We start from the raw sequence: 17124 nt of genomic DNA on the forward strand, positions 1-17124 counted from the left end.
AATACACACAGCAAGACTGGTGAAAGATTGGTTTGATGAACATGAAAGTGAAGTTGAACATCTCCCATGGCCTGCACAGTCACCAGATCTAAATATTATTGAGTCACCTTGGGGTGTTTTGGAGGAGCGAGTCAGGAAACGTTTTCCTCCACCAGTATCACGTAGTGACCTGGCCACTATCCTGCAAGAAGAATGGCTTAAAATCCCTCTGACCACTGTGCAGGACTTGTATATGTCATTCCCAAGAAGAATTGACGCTGTATTGGCCGCAAAAGGAGGCCCTACACCATACTAATAAATTATTGTGGTCTAAAACCAGGGGTTTCAGTTTCATTGTCCAACCCCTGTATGTGATCAAACTCTGAGTCAAAGCTCCAGCAGCACACTGTCCAGAAAAAAGGAGGAAAATTAAACAACATGAGGGGTTAAAAAGGAAGGAAAGCTTTCATTTTGCTCTGAAGGGAGAAATCATGGAAAAAATGGAGGTTTCTCCAATCCATGCAACTTGTCTCTGGGATATTTCCAATAAATAGTGATAGATATCTATACAATGTACATGTTTATATGCATATACATACTAGTAATGTGCTAGCGAGTGCTTGTGATCGGCACAGGCAGGTTTTAGGTGGGTTCTCAGTCTCACATTATACCCACCCCGCCCCACATCGCTGAAAGTGGTCATTCACCTAGAGCCTCTAGAAACCTCAGAGACACTTCAGTCCAGCAACGCAGTCCATGTTTCTCATCCATCCCAACCACTTTCTTTGATGGTCCGCTAATATCCATATCTGCTTTTGTTTTCTTCTCTGCCTTTTCATCTAGTCCATCTGCTTAACCCTCAGCACCCCTTCCAACAACCCCAAGTCCTTCAGTCTTAGCTTAATGAGAGGACATCCAGGGAGGCGGGAGGAACACATAGGGCTTTAATTCCACGTTGCTGATGGCAAGGAGTCAATCCATCCGCTCCACCTTTCCCAGGATCTTGCCCTCATAGGTGGGCAGCAAGGAACTGTTGTCCGACACCTCCTCGAACACAGCGCCGCACTCAAACTCGTTGCTGGCTTTCTTGAAGTAGTACCTGCAGCAGAACAATGACACGAGACCATTAATATCGAAAGAGCTCATTTATTTAGGTATTCTTAACATCTGTTATATTTCAAATTTTCAAATATCAAATGTTGTTTCTGTCCCTAACGTTAGTGAAGAAACAGCATCCCGGAGACCGAGGAACACAGCAGACAAGTCAGGAGGAAAGTTGTAGAGAAGTTTAAAACAGGGTTGGGCTTTAAACATCCCACAGAATCTGGAGCAAGCAGGGCACAACCTAAACTGATAGGTCAGGCAAGGAGACCCATGGCAACTCTGGAGGAGCTACAGAGACCCATGGCTCAGGTGGGGGAATCTGGCACACAGGAAAATCTGGACTTTACAACAAAGTTGGAAGAAGATGCTCTGGATGCAAAAATGCCAAACGCAAAGTGGGGTAGACTCCCTGAACACACCGTCTCCTTAGTGAAACATGGTGGTGGTGGCATAATGCTGTGTGTATGCTTTTATTTAGCTGGAAGGTGGAAACTAATTGAATACAATGCAATCCTAGAAAATGCCTGTTTAACTTTCCTTCCACCTGAGAGCTAATGACCTGCTGCAGTTCCTGTATCACAGAAAATCACATTAAAATCCTCATGCTTGGTTTATTCCTACAATGACGAAGATTTCTAAAATGTGAACGAGGATGACTTGTTGCTGCCTCTCCCTGGCAGCTTTATGAGCGCAAGTTAAAGAAAAAAAACCTGAGGAGGAGCTTCTCTTCGGCAATGACTTCACCATGGCATAATGATGCAACGCCAACCCTCCATACCCACACACACTTCCTAACTCCTCATTTAAGAGGAAGAGAAAACAGCGGGGGTGGGTTGGTTGGCAGAGTCTGGGAATCTGCTCATTAACTATGTAATGGAAAAACAGCCCAATTTGCCCCATATGTAGGGTCCCTGGAATGTATGAAGGGTTTACGTGCGTACAGGAAAGCATGAGCCCACGTGGTCCAATTAGCACAAGGGTGGCCACCACCAACAAGGCAGCCCAGGAAGAGAAATGCGGCCTCGAAGAAACAGATACGTATAGTGAAGAAGTACGGTGGAGGGAAAGAGTATAAGAAAACTGACAACAATTCGGAGAAGACGAAAAAAAAAAAAGGGCTTCAAAGAGTCATGATGTTTTCTCGCTAGGAGAGATCAAAGTTCCACTGGAACATGTTTTATGTGGCTAGATCCCCATCCCACTCCACCTCTCTCCTGTTTGCACTGACATCTGGCACCAATATCGTCTGGCAGGGCCAAGCAGTACTGTGCTTTGTTGAACCATTGCCATGTTGAAATGACCTAACTCCACACATTCTCTCGCTGCTATTAAAGCACCAAACCGCTCGCCTTCCAAAAAAATGAAGAAGAAAAAAAGTGGATGGTATGAGACAGGAACTGAGACAGCGAGCCAAAGCGGAAAAGACGACGAGCGCAGAAGTAGACAGACGTGAAGAGCCGAGCGTCTGTCATATCTGCTGATCCAAAAAACAAAACCAAAAAACACTGTTCAAATCTGGACAGGAAGATGTTTCCTTTCCTCCCTTCCAGGTTCATACCTGTAATTATTAACACAACGGCTGAGCCGTGCGTATCCTCAACACCGCCAACAGTCTAAACAATAAATGTTTGATCTTTTTCCTTTAACACCCACTGGATAAAAGTAATCAAAGTAAAAATCTCTCTCTCTCTTTCTGCAAGCACACGTCGAAGCTGTGTGCTCTTAAACAGGGCCCTGTAAAGCGAGTGGATCTGGCAATTAACTGTCTCAGAAATATCCATAAAATGATTACAACATGTGTAAACACTGTGAGCATTCAACACAGCGCACACACACACACACACACACACACACACACACACAAGCAACGGGAGGAGGGGAAAAAAACGGAAAAAGAAAGAGAGGCCCTGATAGCATAAGTGACTAATTTGCACACTGGCCATTTGTGTGAGTCTTTGTTGGTTAAAATGAAAGAGGCTGAGGCTTCAAAGCCATGTGTATTAAGTGTGCCTTAGCATGGAAATCAATAACAGATGGGACCCAAATTGCTGCAGTTCAAACTCTCCCACTAACCCCTGCGCCGCCCTCTCTCGTCTTTTCCTTTTTTGTTGCACATGCACAAAAGCCAGCCTGACACGATCCGAACTCACGCACAGAAACAAAAACACAGACAGCAGGACACATTATAGAAATATATTCAGATATTCAATGTTTTGCTGCTATGCTGTGTTCAAAGTGGTGCTGTATCCTGCAAAAGCATTCATACCCCGTGACCTTTTTCACATTTTGTCATCTTGCAGCCAAAAGCCTCAGTGCATTTTATTCAAATTTTATGTGACAGACTGACAAAAAATGCTACGTGGTAGTAACTATGACTCACTGTGAACCCACCATCCCCACATCTAGACATGGTGGTGGCTTCACAGCTTCATGTTGTGGGGGTGCTTTTCTTCAGCAGGAATAGTAAGGCTTGTCAAAGTGGAAAGGGAGATGGATGGAGCTAAATACAGGCCAATCCTGAAAGAAAACCCATTAAAGCCCCCAAAAGACTTGAGAATGGGGCAGAGGTTCACCTTCTACCAGGACAAAAACCTAAAACATCTAGCCAGAAGTAGGATGACTGAACAATGATCACTCAGTGGGAATGCATTTCCTCCACAGGGGCGGGGAAACTGGTCACAGTGAATGGGAAGATGGGCTAAATGCAAATAAATCTTGTATGCCCCTCTGAGGCAGAAGTTCACCTTTGAGCAGCATTATGACCCTAAACATACAGCCAGAACTACCATAGAACAGTTTATATCAAAGCGTAGTAATGTTTCAGAATGGCACAGTCAAAGTCTAGACCTAAATTTAAACGAGAACCTGTGACAAGACTTGAGAAGTCATTGATGCTCTTCAATCAGGCAGACTGAGCTGCTGCTCTTTTGCTAAGAAGAACAGTCAAAAATGTTTCTAGGGAGTGTTTTTAAGGAGAGAAAAATCCGAAAAACCTCAAGGGGTGTGAACACTTTTGCGATGTACTGTATTAAGCATTTCACTTTAGTCTGCAAATGAGTAAATGTACTAAAACTGGCTCCGCCCCTTTAACACACTTGTAGTTGCCCTTTTTACGGAGCTGCTCTTTGAAGTGACCCAGGGTGAGGCTGTGACTCTTCATGGTCCTCCGGTAGGGGATCTCCTCGCTGCAGAAGAAATACGTCACCACCGTCTCCCCGCTGCACCCTGCGTGGCCTCCCAAACCAATCTTGCATCTGTCGGGACACAAAGATGAGGAGAAAGGATGTGAGAGATGACATGGACACAGGTGGGGCGTAATACAGCGGTAAAAAAAAAAGAGGAGCAGGAAATTCAGCAAAGGCACATAATTATCTAGCAGCTGACTATGCAAGTCTAGAAATAGGATAGCTGTCAGTGAGTGTGGGAGTCAGAGTCATGTGAAGAAGCACAGTGTTATCAATTCTCCTTCAGCTGGGTCCAAGGCTTTGTAGGCCAACTTCAGAGGAGCTCTCTCTGAACTAAGCTCTGCTCGCAGCAGCGCAATGCCAGCTCCTTGAAGGACAGCCAGTATTAATGATACAAATATATCGCCATGAAAAGGAAGCGTCAGTCAGGTGGTACAGTGACAAGATCCTCCACATTCGCAGCACGAGCATAAGACTGATGCAAACACAGAGGAAGTCTGCGTGCAAACCTTAAAGCAGATTTCTTTTCAGTTACTGTAAGGATATGTGTGTCTGTGTGTTGTTCTCTGTGCGTGCGCATTCAGCAGTGCAGGTGTCAAGTAGGAAGAGTTAAAAGAGTCTAAGTACACTGGAAGTTGGCTGTTATAGCTCAGAGCAGGAGGAGGAGGAGGAGGAAGAGGAGCAGAGAGGAGGAGAGGAGAGGGAGGGCAGGACGCTAGAGGCATCGTACTCTTCTGATTGGAGACCCGGGCTGGTGGAGACAAGACCAGAGGGGCTGGGACTGATAAGGGCTGGCCCCCCTCCGTGGACTGTAACTTGGTGGGTCTTCTCCCGCTGAAGGCTGGGTAATGAATGCCTAAAAAAGATGAAGATAATCAAGGCCACCTGCAAAGACTTCAGTCTACCTAATGAGACAATCTAACACAATGCATGATTGTGAAGGGGAAGAAAAATTATGTATGAATTTCAAATAAAAATCTGAAAACCATGGATTGTGCACTTGTATTCAGTTCCCTTAAATGCACTGAATAAAGTGGACCAGGCCAGCGCTCTGGTGTCTGTTCGGTACCTTTGTTTGGTGGGCTTGGTGGACACCTCCTCCAGTCTGCGGCAGGCCTCCTCCAGCTGGGACAGAGTGTTTGGAGGGGGCAGAGGAGGCATAGCGGGGTCTTGGATGAAGGGCTGGGCTGGCTGATGGCTACGCAGGTGGCCACAGCTTCCTCCACCGCCCCATGTGTGCGTCTGAGTTGACGAGCCTCCGAATTTCTTGCCACTCTGGTTACTGCTGGACAGAGAGGAAACATTTACTAGCTATACTAAATGTGCAGGAGATAAATGAGGACATGTCAGGCCCATTACATCTGCTCACCTGTGAGACTTGTGCCTGCTTTGGTGTTTACTCTCCAGGATCCACTGCAACACGCTCTGGGTGGGGTCTGTGGTGTCTGTGGGCAACTGTGAGATCCCGTGGTCCTCTAGGCATCCGTCTGCAACTCCATCTTCAGCCCCGGTGCAACACACGCGTCTCGATAGTGAGCTGGAGCGCCTTGGGAGAAAGAGAAGAGGCATTTTGTTTCCATAAGGTCAAGAAAACAAGAACATTCCAACTGGAAAAACTTTCTCCCTTGTAACATCAGGGGGATGATCCAGATCTAAATCTGAAGTGCCCTGCAAAACTCAGCAAGGGACAGGGATTTGTTAATTTTCTGCTTGAATGGCCGATTTAAAGATCCAATCTGTTTACAGTCAGGCAACAGGTCATGGTAAAAACCACACTTCAATGTGGAAGCTGTTACAGTGAAGAAGACAAAATGGGCCACTTTCAACATAGGTATTAAAAATCAAGTCAGAGGAAGGCCATAAATGTACATAACAACTTAACAGCAGTTAAGTTTCTATTTATATTGTTTATTCAGCCTGCAAGACTGGAAGAGAGCAAGACTTTCAGCAGATAACAGGAAGGTTGAACAGAGTACAGCAAAGTCCCTCTGATTTATCCTTTGAGCTTTTGAGAAGATCTTAGGACTCACCCCATGTTGCTCTCTGTTGAGACGGCGCCACACATCTCTCTTCCCAGACTGCGGCTGCGCTGGTAAGCCTGGCAAGACTGACACCTGCCGCCGCTGGAGCAGACGCCTTGCACCCTGAGGGCTGCCTCTATTTCAATCTGCTCCTTAGATTTTGGACTGGCATGGTGGTGGATGTAGTGGTGGTGGATGTGTTTGGTGCTCTGCCTGCTTACTAGGGTCTTGTTGGAACTTGAGGCCAGAGCAAAAGCGCCTTGGTGTGGGCTTGAAACAGAAAAACTCAATGGTCCAGCTCTCATGTGGGTTTTGCCTCCGAAGCCTGTGCAAGCGAAAGGCTGATTCTCTGGGGAGCTGGAGCGAGGGGAGTGCTGGATCATGGTGGGAGACTGGCAGCCCGGGGTCTTGAGGACCCGAGAAAGGTGCTTATCCAGAATGGCCTGAGGATCCTCGTCAGAGGAGATAGGAGCTAAAGGATGCGGGGAGAGCTGGGGAGCAATTACAGAGATCTCTGAATCTTCTCTTTCCTCCTCCTGGTAAACAAAAAGAAAAGCACAAAAGAAAAAATGTATTCACGGAATGAGAGAAAATTAAGAAGTCCTGTTAGAACAAGTTTCACACAAACCTCCTGAATCTGCTGCAGCCTCTCCTCCAGAGAGTTAAAGGTGTCCTGTTTCCTCTTCAAGTTCTCCAAGCGGGAGATCAGCTGGGCTGCAAACTGTGCTGGCTCCAGAGGGACCATCTCCTTCGGAGGACAGTTTGTGCGCTTTGAGGGGACAGAAAATAGATAAATTATCATGTGTATCATTTCCAATCAAGGCACCACCCTCCACAGCTTCCATAGTCGTTTACACCATTTTAAACCACTAGCGGTAATAACCACGGCCTGCTAACTGAAACCCAAGGCTGTTTTAGGGGGCGGTGGGCCTGGCGTTCGGTCATGCTGGGTTAGGCCTCGGCTGCTTCCCTCTGTCATCATCAGCGGGCCTCCAAAGTCAGCACACTTCAAAGACTTCCTCGTCAAATATCAAACACTCAGTAGGGGAGGATAGGCTGGTGAAAGGAGGGATAGATTGATAGAAGCAGTGGCTTTACATCTAGGACTAAAAGCCGCATAGCAACAGGGGGTGAAAGAGAACTCATGGGAGGATAGGATGAGGGATGAAAAAAAATAAGTAATGGGAGAAGTCAGAATGCAGAGATGTGCGCTTTCAGGATAAAATAAAAAGGAGGAAAGAACTGAGAGGAAGAGATAAAGGTACTAAAAAATAGGGGGGGGGATCAGAAGGGTTGAGCAAGTTTATTCCCCCACCTTGTCACACACTGGACACCTTTAAGCTGAAGTGTTGTGACAGTGAGTGTCTGCACACATCTTAAAATATTTGCATTTTTTTGCATCTGGGTTTTCTTGATTGTTTCTCCATGTTTTTCTACTTTTCCTGTCTCTTAGTAGTCAGGATAAAGAGAGAGAAAGAGTGGCTGACTGATGGTGCTCGAAGCTGATGCATTATGGGAATGGCAGCCATCTAAAATAAAGTCAGATGAGAAACAAAAACAAGAACAAAAACATGAAGAGCAGCCAGATCCAATCTGTGAAGCTTTTTTCCTGTCCCAAACTTCCTGATTTTTATCAGAACATAAGCTTAATCTCAAGTTCATGGTACCTTGCAGAAGTATTCACACCCATTGAACTTTTTCACAATTTTACAATGGGTTACTTTTACAATCGCAACATTTTACGGATTTTATTTACCATTTATACACTCTCTACCCGAACTGACAGGCCAAGCAACCAGAGCATTAATCAGAGAAGCAGCTAAGAGGTGAAAGGTAACTCCGTAGGAGCTGCAGAGATCCGCTGCTCAGGAGGGAGAATCTGCTGACAAAAAGCTAATGTTGAGAAGAAGCCAAGAGAAGCCTGTTTAAAACTTTTTCACAAGCATTTGGGAAAAGACAAACATGTGTAAGATGTCCTCTGATCTGATGAGGCAAAAACTCAACTTTTTGGCCTATATGCAAGACATCATGTGTGGGAAATAATTACAGCGGCTCATGTGACATCTTGTGGTGGCACCCTATTGCTGTGGGGATCCTCCTATTTACCAGCAACAGGAAAGCTGGTCTGAAATACGTGGAATGGTAGATGTTATTGGCTGCAGACTTTTAGGTTTTTAATCAGTAAAAATGTTTTGAAAACCTGGCATCCCTTTTTTTTCATTTCAAATTATGTGCTACTTTGTGTTGGTCTATCACATAAATTCCAGAAAAACTCATTGCAGTTAGTGGTTGGAATGTGTCAGAATGTGGACGAGTTTAAGGTGTAGAAATATTTCTGCAAGGTGTTGTATTTAATAAGTTCTGTTAACGTGTACCCAGCCCCAGTACCTTAATCATATTCTTCTCTCTTCCCATAAACCTTAAGCTACCAACATCCCCCTGACCTGCTGAGAGCTCACATGACATGCTCAGACTCTTCCCTCAGATCCTCCACTCTTATGTGTGAGAGAGAAGGGGGGGGGTCCGTGTATGCATGGATGGGGGATAGAGGAAGGGGGCCATCTCAGTTGGAAGTTGTCACTTCCCCGTGCATTTGCTCCATTCATCTGTAGATCAAAGCGCTGTGTACGTGCACGTCACTGCGAGCATCTTTCTGTTTTTGTTGAGGAACCGGGCTGATTCCAGGGCCCCCGGGATAAGGCGGCAGAGATCTTCCTCATCTCTTCCTTATTCTCCATATTTACAGCAGCGGCGGGGAAGAAGAAGCAAAAAAATTAGCACTGGGGCGATAAACAGCTTAGAGACCTCCCTCCTTCCCCCTACAGACTTCAAGGAACCCTAATGGGGGATGTAGGTGACACCAAAGGTAGGCAGGGGGCTTGTGTTTGGATGTGTGTGTGAGTGGGAAGCAGGGTCTTTGACGCTACTTCCTCAGATCTTTGCTGGTGTTGTTGAATCGAGAATGCCAAATACAGTTTGCACAACACTATTCATAGAACAGAAAGAGACCCAGAACGGAGGGTGGTATGGAAATTACACTGTGGGACCCAGGCTCAAAGAGACTTCAGAGTGTGTGTGCATTTGTTTGTGTACTTACAGGGAAAGCAGGCAAAGAGACTTGGCTGTTCATCCTCATGTTTCGCTGCATCTCTCTCTGTAGCTGCTTCTTGGAGCCCAGTTTATATGGAGGAATGCCATCTCTGAGAGAGAGGGGGGGGGGATACACAGAGATATCACAAAAGGTCAATTACCCAATCAGATACATCATTAAAGACCGCTTGTTAGCCAAAAGGACACATTAAACACTTCAAGGAAAAGAAAAAAGTAATTTATGAATTCCTCCTTCAGGCTTAATCCCAAATCCTGAGGTTAACCAAGTCAGTGCGTTCGATCTGTCTGTATGTCGAAGCGGACTGGGCTATCAACTCCAAAAGGAGGTAGTTTGAGGGGGGTTTAATTTGCCCCAGAAATGACAGTCATTTTCAGCTCCCGTCCCCCCTCAACATCCACACAAGACAGTGTTCTAGTTTTTAAGACCAAATTCCATACTTTCCCCTACTCAACTGAGCAGAGTAATTTGCCCATTCTAAGCTCTTTAAACTATAAAAATAAATACATGTTCACTATGTATTTATGACAGTTAATTCTACAGATTGGACTTTAAATTGAAAACCTGTAACAACCACAAAGAGCAAGGAACCAGTGAAGCAGCAAGGATACACAGGAGGATGGATGGAGAGACTGATAAATGAAAGGATGCAAGGAAGTAAGGAAGGAAGGAAGCAAGAAAGGAAGGGTACAGTTTGGAATAAAGTACGAAATTCCATTTAATATTTTTCCACATTCTAAGTTCTTCTTCCATACTCATCTAGACTGCAAAGGGACGCTGCATTGTGAAAGTCAGAAGTGTCAGCACCAAGCATTCCTGTCCCAGTAGCTAAAGTAAAGCCAAAGTTACAGCTGGTTTTACCTCCTCCTTACAGCTTTTTAAAGAGTTATTAGAGGGTATGTCATAAAGATACATCGGTGGTTAAAGCTGAATTGCTGCCTGGCACAAAGATGACTTTAGCTCGATATCTTTATGCCCATGTTAAACATTAGATCCCTAACCTATCTGAGGAGCACTTTCTTACTTTTGTTTTGAAACACCACAGTCATGCGCATGAGCATAGTTCCCCCACTGCCTCCTCCAAAAACACTCCCAATCTTCATTTGGCAAGCTCTGCCGCAGCCAGCCTCTGATCTCGGCACATCAAAAGGCTGGTTTGTAAGATAAGGTAATGTTTGAAGTCTGCACAGCTGCATTCCCCAGCGTCCAAGCAAATCCATAAATAAGATATAAGCAAAAATCCCCCCCCCCCCTTGCTCTATCTCCACACTCTTTCTCTTCTCAACCAAGCGCCTCCTCCCCTGTTACCATTTTCGTCATTTTCTATTTTTCCCTGTGCCTTTATCTGGAAATGTGATTTAAATGTTTATGGGTCTATATAGCTGTGACCTACTGAGAGGCAGATATTGTGATCAAGGCCAAAGTGGGCAAGAAATGAGGTGGGGAAGTTGGGTGTCCCTGTGGCTCAGGCTTTCAAACTGTGCTGGGCAAAGTACAGCAGAGTATGTCTTTCTGACTCCTGTACAAAAAAAAAAAAAAAGGCTTTACAGCCACTGTGTTCATGAGTAAGCCAAGAGTTTGCACTCAATTTCAGTGCTTTCGGCTTATAAGTATCTTTAGCTTGGTCATGGTTGATCTGGATGGCATCCTTTTTGACACCTCCTAACAGATGAATTCAGGATGAACTTTGGTCAACGATTCTTCCATTTTCTGTCCCAGAGAAAGACCCTGCCTAAAAGGACGTCACACCTTGTCAGTTGATTATCTTGTATGAGAACGAGGCCCAAGACACGTAGGTCGATAAGTTCATACATGTGGACAGCGGCATTCATGAGTACCTAGTCAGTTCTTAAATCAGAAAAAAAAAGGAGCCGATGATAACCAAGTTTGGAAACTCAAAAGTCATTTATGTCAAATAGAAAGCAAAAGCCACAAAGATCATCACTGCTTAGTTGAGATAGAGCTTGGAGTGGTAAAATTTAATTAATAATACTAGAAGAGGTCTACTAGGAGAGTCTGAAATATGATTTTTCCCCTCCTATCTTACTTTACCTAAATGTGTGATTTCATTACTTTTCATAGATTTTCAGATTTCTCAGAAGGATTACCAGCAAAAACCAAATATTATTAGTAATTTGGACTTTAGCTGCTCTTACACCAATGACCCAGCTTTCTTAATTAGACTACAATGGACTTTTATTACTTAGTTCAACCGGTCAGTACCAGTAAAAGCAATATATCATTAGCACCTGAAAATGTGGATTGAAGCTGTTTTGTACCCGTGACTCAGCTTTCCTAGTTAGAATTCAGTGGAATGATGAGACTATTAGATTTCTCAGAAGGATTCATAGATTTTTAGATTTCTTAGAAGGATTGTAGTATCATTTGATTTGTTTTTCTGTGTCTGTGTTTATTTTCTTGTGATTGTATTGTAATTGTATGTACAGCGCTTTGAGTGTCTCGTTACTGAAAAGCGCTATATAAATTAACTTACCTTACCTTACCTAGAAGGAAATTTAACGAGGACTGGATACAGATGTTTGAATATAAATTAGAAATGGCCTGTTTCAGCTTGACTTTACAGGTCGTAGTAAAAACTCTATAGCGTGAACGTTGTTGGTGAGGGCAGAAGGCAAAAGTTGGCTGTTTTCAGTATAAGTGAGGTGTTTAAAAAGGAAGTCAGAGAAGGCACAGAGATCTCAGATGCTATTTAAATCGAAACAGCATTTTCAACAACATGTCTATGGTTCGGTCAGGCTGTATGAGGGTGAGACCAAGCAACACCACAACAGATTACAGCAGGAAGGATGATGGAGTACAGCAAAGTTGGTCTGTTTCATTATTTTAGACCTTCAATATCTGCGAAACTCTGATCTGTGAATGTCTAATATTATGTCTACACTCCTAGGAACGACGTAGAAGTATCAACAATCTGAGCAGCGATTAACAATCGTGAAACTACATTTTTGCTTCCATAAAGTCACTATTTTAACCAAAACAGATAGATAATGGGGGTAGAAGAATGAGATAACATAACATTTTAGCAAGAAACACAATAACATTACTCCAAACCAGCAAAGAAAAAAAAGGAAGACATTTTTGAGTCTAAGTCAGCGAGAAGATAGTACAGCAGTAGGTATGGGTCGGTATTAGATATTCACAGTATGAATACTATGGTCTTATGGTAATTACACAAAATGTAATCTGGTGATTTAATGCATGATCAAAGAAAAGCAACAACTATTCAGACCGCTGCTAATGAAATATAGCGGTTGTTCAGGTTATTACAAAGGTATTCATATATTAATTGATATTTTGATACATAAACTTAAGCAACAGAACAAACACATTCTTTAACAGTTGGTCAGCATTGCATACCAACAGGTGGGGGAGGGGGAAGTGCTACATGACTATAGGAACTATATGACTATGGTATAACTTGATACTGGTTACCAGCCCACCGTATTTGTCAGAGATCCTTTGGGATCATTATTATTGACCCTAACCAGCTCCAGTGTTTTATCAGATGATTTATAAATGTCTTTAGTACTTCCTCCCGCCGTACACGTATGTTTGTTTAACATCCACTTACACGCTGCCGTCAGTCACAGACATGGTGTCGTCCGTCAAGGCATCGCTGGAGACCTCGCTGTCATTGGTGCTGCTGACGGGGGCGAATGAGCCCGCATGGTAGGGGCTGATCTGCTCTCCTCTCTTGTAGGATCTGGTCAACAACAGATTCATTTTATTGCAACTCTAACAGACAAGCCGAGGATTTCAAATGAAGTCAGGTTGTTTTTTTTCTGATGTTTAGGAAGGGGAGAAAAAGATGAAACAAATGTGTGGTTATAACCTCATCTCCTAAGAACAGCAAACATGATGAACAGATGTGACAGGCTGGTGGGGGGCCTGGCAAACTTTGTGGGAAAACTTCTTGAATGTCCCACAGTTTCTCTTTCCACTTCTCTCATCCACCCTCACTCTTTCCCCCAGCATGCATGCCCCGCTGTGTTTGCATTCTTGCCATGGTACAGGAGAAGGAAGGCAGGGAGGGGGACTAACTCCTAACGCTGGGTGGAAGCATGGGAGTGTGTCACAGAAGGAAAGAAAGGGGAGAAAAGAAAAGAAGGGGAGGGTCTTCATGTGGAGGGAGAAAGACCCAGCATGACTAAAGCTGCAGGCCCCCCAGCTCCAGACTGACCTTCAGAAGGGCTTGCAAAGAGTCAGGTATTTAACACAGCTGGCCGGGCATTCTTCCCTCCCTGCCTCTCTTTCACCCCCTCATTTATCCTGTCTCCTCCCTCCCTTTCATGAGCTGCAACCGTCCTCCCTCCCTCCGTTCTTCCTTTCCGCTCCAAAAGCACACCTCGTAGTCCCCGTCCCTCAGTTTTCAAAAGGAAGAAAAGATAAAAGTAAAGGAGGCCGGGGGGGTTGCAAAAGAGGGAATCTGAGGAGAACTGACACAAACAAGAAGGGGAGCGAAGAGTGAAGGGAGGAAGAGGAGGGTTTTGATTCTGTACTGTAGCTACTGCCATTAAAAGGTTTATTTTTGCTTTTAAGAGAACCTGAATCCGAAGAGATGATTGGGAAAAGAACGGCACATGTTCTGACTCTGTTTGGTGATTAAGCACAGCCCAGTTACTGGTTTCTTGGTGTACCATGCTCCTTTCAATGAGAGAAAATGCCAGAGCAGCTAGAAATTGTTCCAGCTATATGCAACATAAATTGTTGCTGTGCACTGTTGGTCATCTGGCTGAAAGACAGCCACTATGCTTTTTTCCTTCCCTAATTTGGCTGTTTCTGAATACATCTGGTTGTCAAACTAATCACAATCACCATCATTGATTAACGGCATTTTTAAATTACATCTGACACGCAGCTGACTGCAGGCTATACCTTAGCAGATAGCCTGACTATTTAACTAGTTAACATCAGCTTGTGAGACTTGTGTTAGCCTAAAACCGCAGAATAGTTCAAATGAATAATATTCTAGGTAGGCTTGGGCAGTTACCGGTCATAAATTTAGCTCAAATAGCTTATAGTTAAGCAGCTATCCCACCTGTAGCTGCGCACTCTCTGTCAGCTGGCTGAAAGGAAGCTATTACAGATTCACTTTGCTCGTAAGAAAGACAAATTTAGCAGTTTGAAAATCTTTCAAGTCGCATAAAATTTGGGACAGTCATGGTGTAGAAACTTAAGAGGATCCACCAATCCTAATTAAAAGTATTGCTGTTTAAAATTACAATTGGAAAGCTAGCTATGAGTGGCATGTCTGTTAGCTACATTCCCGCTCTGCATACCTGTAACACATTTGGCCAGCTGAATGTATTCCAACTTCCTTTAATATCTTCATCAGATGTAATTGTTTAGTAGCTGAGACCCTAAAGCTCAGAGAGTTATAGGGGCCTTATTCAGTGGTAAAAAAAAAAGGTGTCTGGAAAGATGACAGTTAATTGTAATTGATATTGTTAATGCAATTTAGAACAACCAAATCAAAATTAAAGATTTTGCTGAAACTGTACAGCCTTAAGATAAAATGCCATAAAACGTATGGCAACATTAGATACTATGAGGTCTGACCAGTTGATTGCGATCCCTAAAAAGTCTATACAACATAAAAAAGAAACTTTGATTCTACTAAAGCGAATCAAAGTACATGATGTTCACTGATGCATTTATAGACAGACTATGGTAGGAGGTCATAATTTTGATGCATTCACTGGATAGGAAAAATTAAATCCCGATATTTGACAATTTCACTATTCTGATGACTGATCAGAGCTAATCAATTGAAAACTGGCTGATTCTGCTCTCTGTACGACTGATTGGTGCAAATATGTTCCATTATTTTAGCAGAGTGAATGATGATTTTCACTTTTTGTTTGAAACAAAAGCAATGAGATCGACTTATATATTTTGTGTTGTTTTTTTCACTATAGAACAATAACTACATTTAGCAACAGGAACAGAGGACTCCCAACATTTGAACCAGGAGATTGAAAATACTTGAGACTGAAAAACACCATACAGTTTTTTCTCGTTAACTTAAACAAACAGAGCAGGAAGATTTATGGAAACACATAAAATGAACTACCTTCACTTTAAAGTGACATCAAAAGAGCCGCAGTAGATTTTTATCACTGCCTAAAGGCTTTTGACAGTGGTGGTACAAGAGGAGACATAGCACAGCAATGCCATCATCTATTATTTGCTGGCTGGGGCCAGAGCCAGTCCCTGCTCTGTGAACTTTTCTCTGGAAGACGATCCCTCACTCTGCGGAACCATTTTAAAGCTCCGGAAATCCAGGCGAGCGCCAGCAGAGGGCTGCTGCTGGAGGCTTTGGGAGAGGGTGAAGAATGGCCACAGAGTTTATGCAAACTTAGGAGGAGGAAAAACTGTGTTGTACCTCTGCAGACGGAGACTAAAACCCTGGATAATATTGCATCAGAGCGTGAAACCAGGATATAAAAGGTGCTGCAGACATACCTGTATCCCTTCTCCATCATCTCCACAGCCCTCGTAATGGGGACCCTTTGCCCCTTAAGTCCAACCAGGGCTTTGGCTTTGAAGTCACAACTCCACTCCTCCTCTTCATTGAGCGTGGGGAGGTATCCACAGACAACTTTCAGGCTGCCCAAAGAGCCCGGGCTGACGTGACCTGGGTTCTCCCCACCAGTCCGAACATATTCATGGTAAATGTCAGAGATCAGAAACATCTGGTAGGCGTTCTCCTCCATGTTGGTCTGGATCTCAGTCTGTGCCTGGTCAAACATTGCAGAGTCTATGTGCTGCTTCTTGATATCATCCCGAATGAAGGTTTTGGTGGCCGGCTTCAGCTGCTTGGCCACCACGCTGTTGTTCTCGATGTAGCGCTTGTAGATCGCTTTGGCGACCCTCTGCGTTTTGGCATCCTTGAGGTCCATTTGCCGGAAGCCGTTGCATGCGAACCAGAAGTCCAACGCGTCCACGCTTTTGTCCCGCTGCAGGAACGTCCTGAACAGAAGGGCGCCGTCCTGATCTCCGAGGAGGGAGTGCAGCGACTTTGTCCACCGGGAGAGCGGCGAGTCCGGGGAGGCGCTCCCCTCCGGCTCCCCGAGACCATCCTCGTTCCTCCGCGTCGAGGAGCCCGGAGAGCTTAGCTGAGCGGATTTGAGGGGTTTAATCATTGCGGCTTTGCTGGGGTAGCGGGACGCATCGCCCTCCTCCCCTGGCACAGGGGGTCGAGGGGCATCTTCGCGGAAGCTACTGGCGCTATGATCCATAAGCGGCCGGCTCATGTCTCTAAAAGCAGCAGGAGATAGAGCAAAAGAGAGCCTGTGCGCTGATCACCTCCTCTGAGCTCCTACTGTAATCTCCTCACTCTCTTATGTCAGCGGGGGGGGGGGGGCTTCTCTCAAACTGCCCGTCTTCTCTCTGAAACACAAAGTATTGATCTAATCACAACCAGATCCGCCCCGACTTCAAAGAGACAGCGGAACGCAGTCTGAGCCTTTGCTGGATTTTACAGGAGAAAAAAACAGAGCAGCATACTGAAAACTGGAGAAAAAAACGCTGCAGCAGCATTACGTAAAGCGGTTTCTCACATGAACCAACAGGACTGGGATTTCCACTGAAAGGGCGCAAAGAAACAAGAAATTTAGCAATTTAAAGAATGCAGCCGCATCATTTCAACGAGACCTTCAATTGGGCAAGCTTTAGTCACCGACACGTCTTCTCGCCCTTCCTG

The 17124-nt window shown here is 44.5% G+C and overlaps 1 protein-coding gene across 3 annotated transcripts; it reads right to left on the bottom strand.

Moving 5' to 3' along the window:
• Positions 1 to 589: 589 nt before the first annotated feature.
• Positions 590 to 16775, bottom strand: LOC124865030 (axin-2-like). 3 transcript variants are annotated; one of them, XM_047360020.1, is made up of 10 exons: positions 15885 to 16773; positions 12991 to 13122; positions 9387 to 9489; positions 6918 to 7058; positions 6299 to 6825; positions 5638 to 5814; positions 5338 to 5553; positions 4999 to 5124; positions 4179 to 4337; positions 590 to 1078 (listed from the first exon to the last, which is right to left on the bottom strand). In XM_047360020.1, exons 1-10 carry the CDS (start codon positions 16673 to 16675, stop codon positions 952 to 954), a joined length of 2499 nt encoding a protein of 832 aa, XP_047215976.1. In that variant the 5' UTR covers positions 16676 to 16773; the 3' UTR covers positions 590 to 951. The 3 variants fall into 3 exon arrangements, with proteins under 3 accessions (XP_047215976.1, XP_047215977.1, XP_047215978.1); XM_047360021.1 differs by having other exon boundaries at positions 5338 to 5550; positions 15885 to 16771; XM_047360022.1 differs by lacking the exon at positions 590 to 1078 and having other exon boundaries at positions 4203 to 4337; positions 4896 to 5124; positions 15885 to 16775.
• Positions 16776 to 17124: the final 349 nt, after the last annotated feature.

This window comes from Girardinichthys multiradiatus, chromosome Y (genome assembly GCF_021462225.1).
Source record: "Girardinichthys multiradiatus isolate DD_20200921_A chromosome Y, DD_fGirMul_XY1, whole genome shotgun sequence".
Lineage (NCBI taxonomy): Eukaryota > Metazoa > Chordata > Actinopteri > Cyprinodontiformes > Goodeidae > Girardinichthys > Girardinichthys multiradiatus.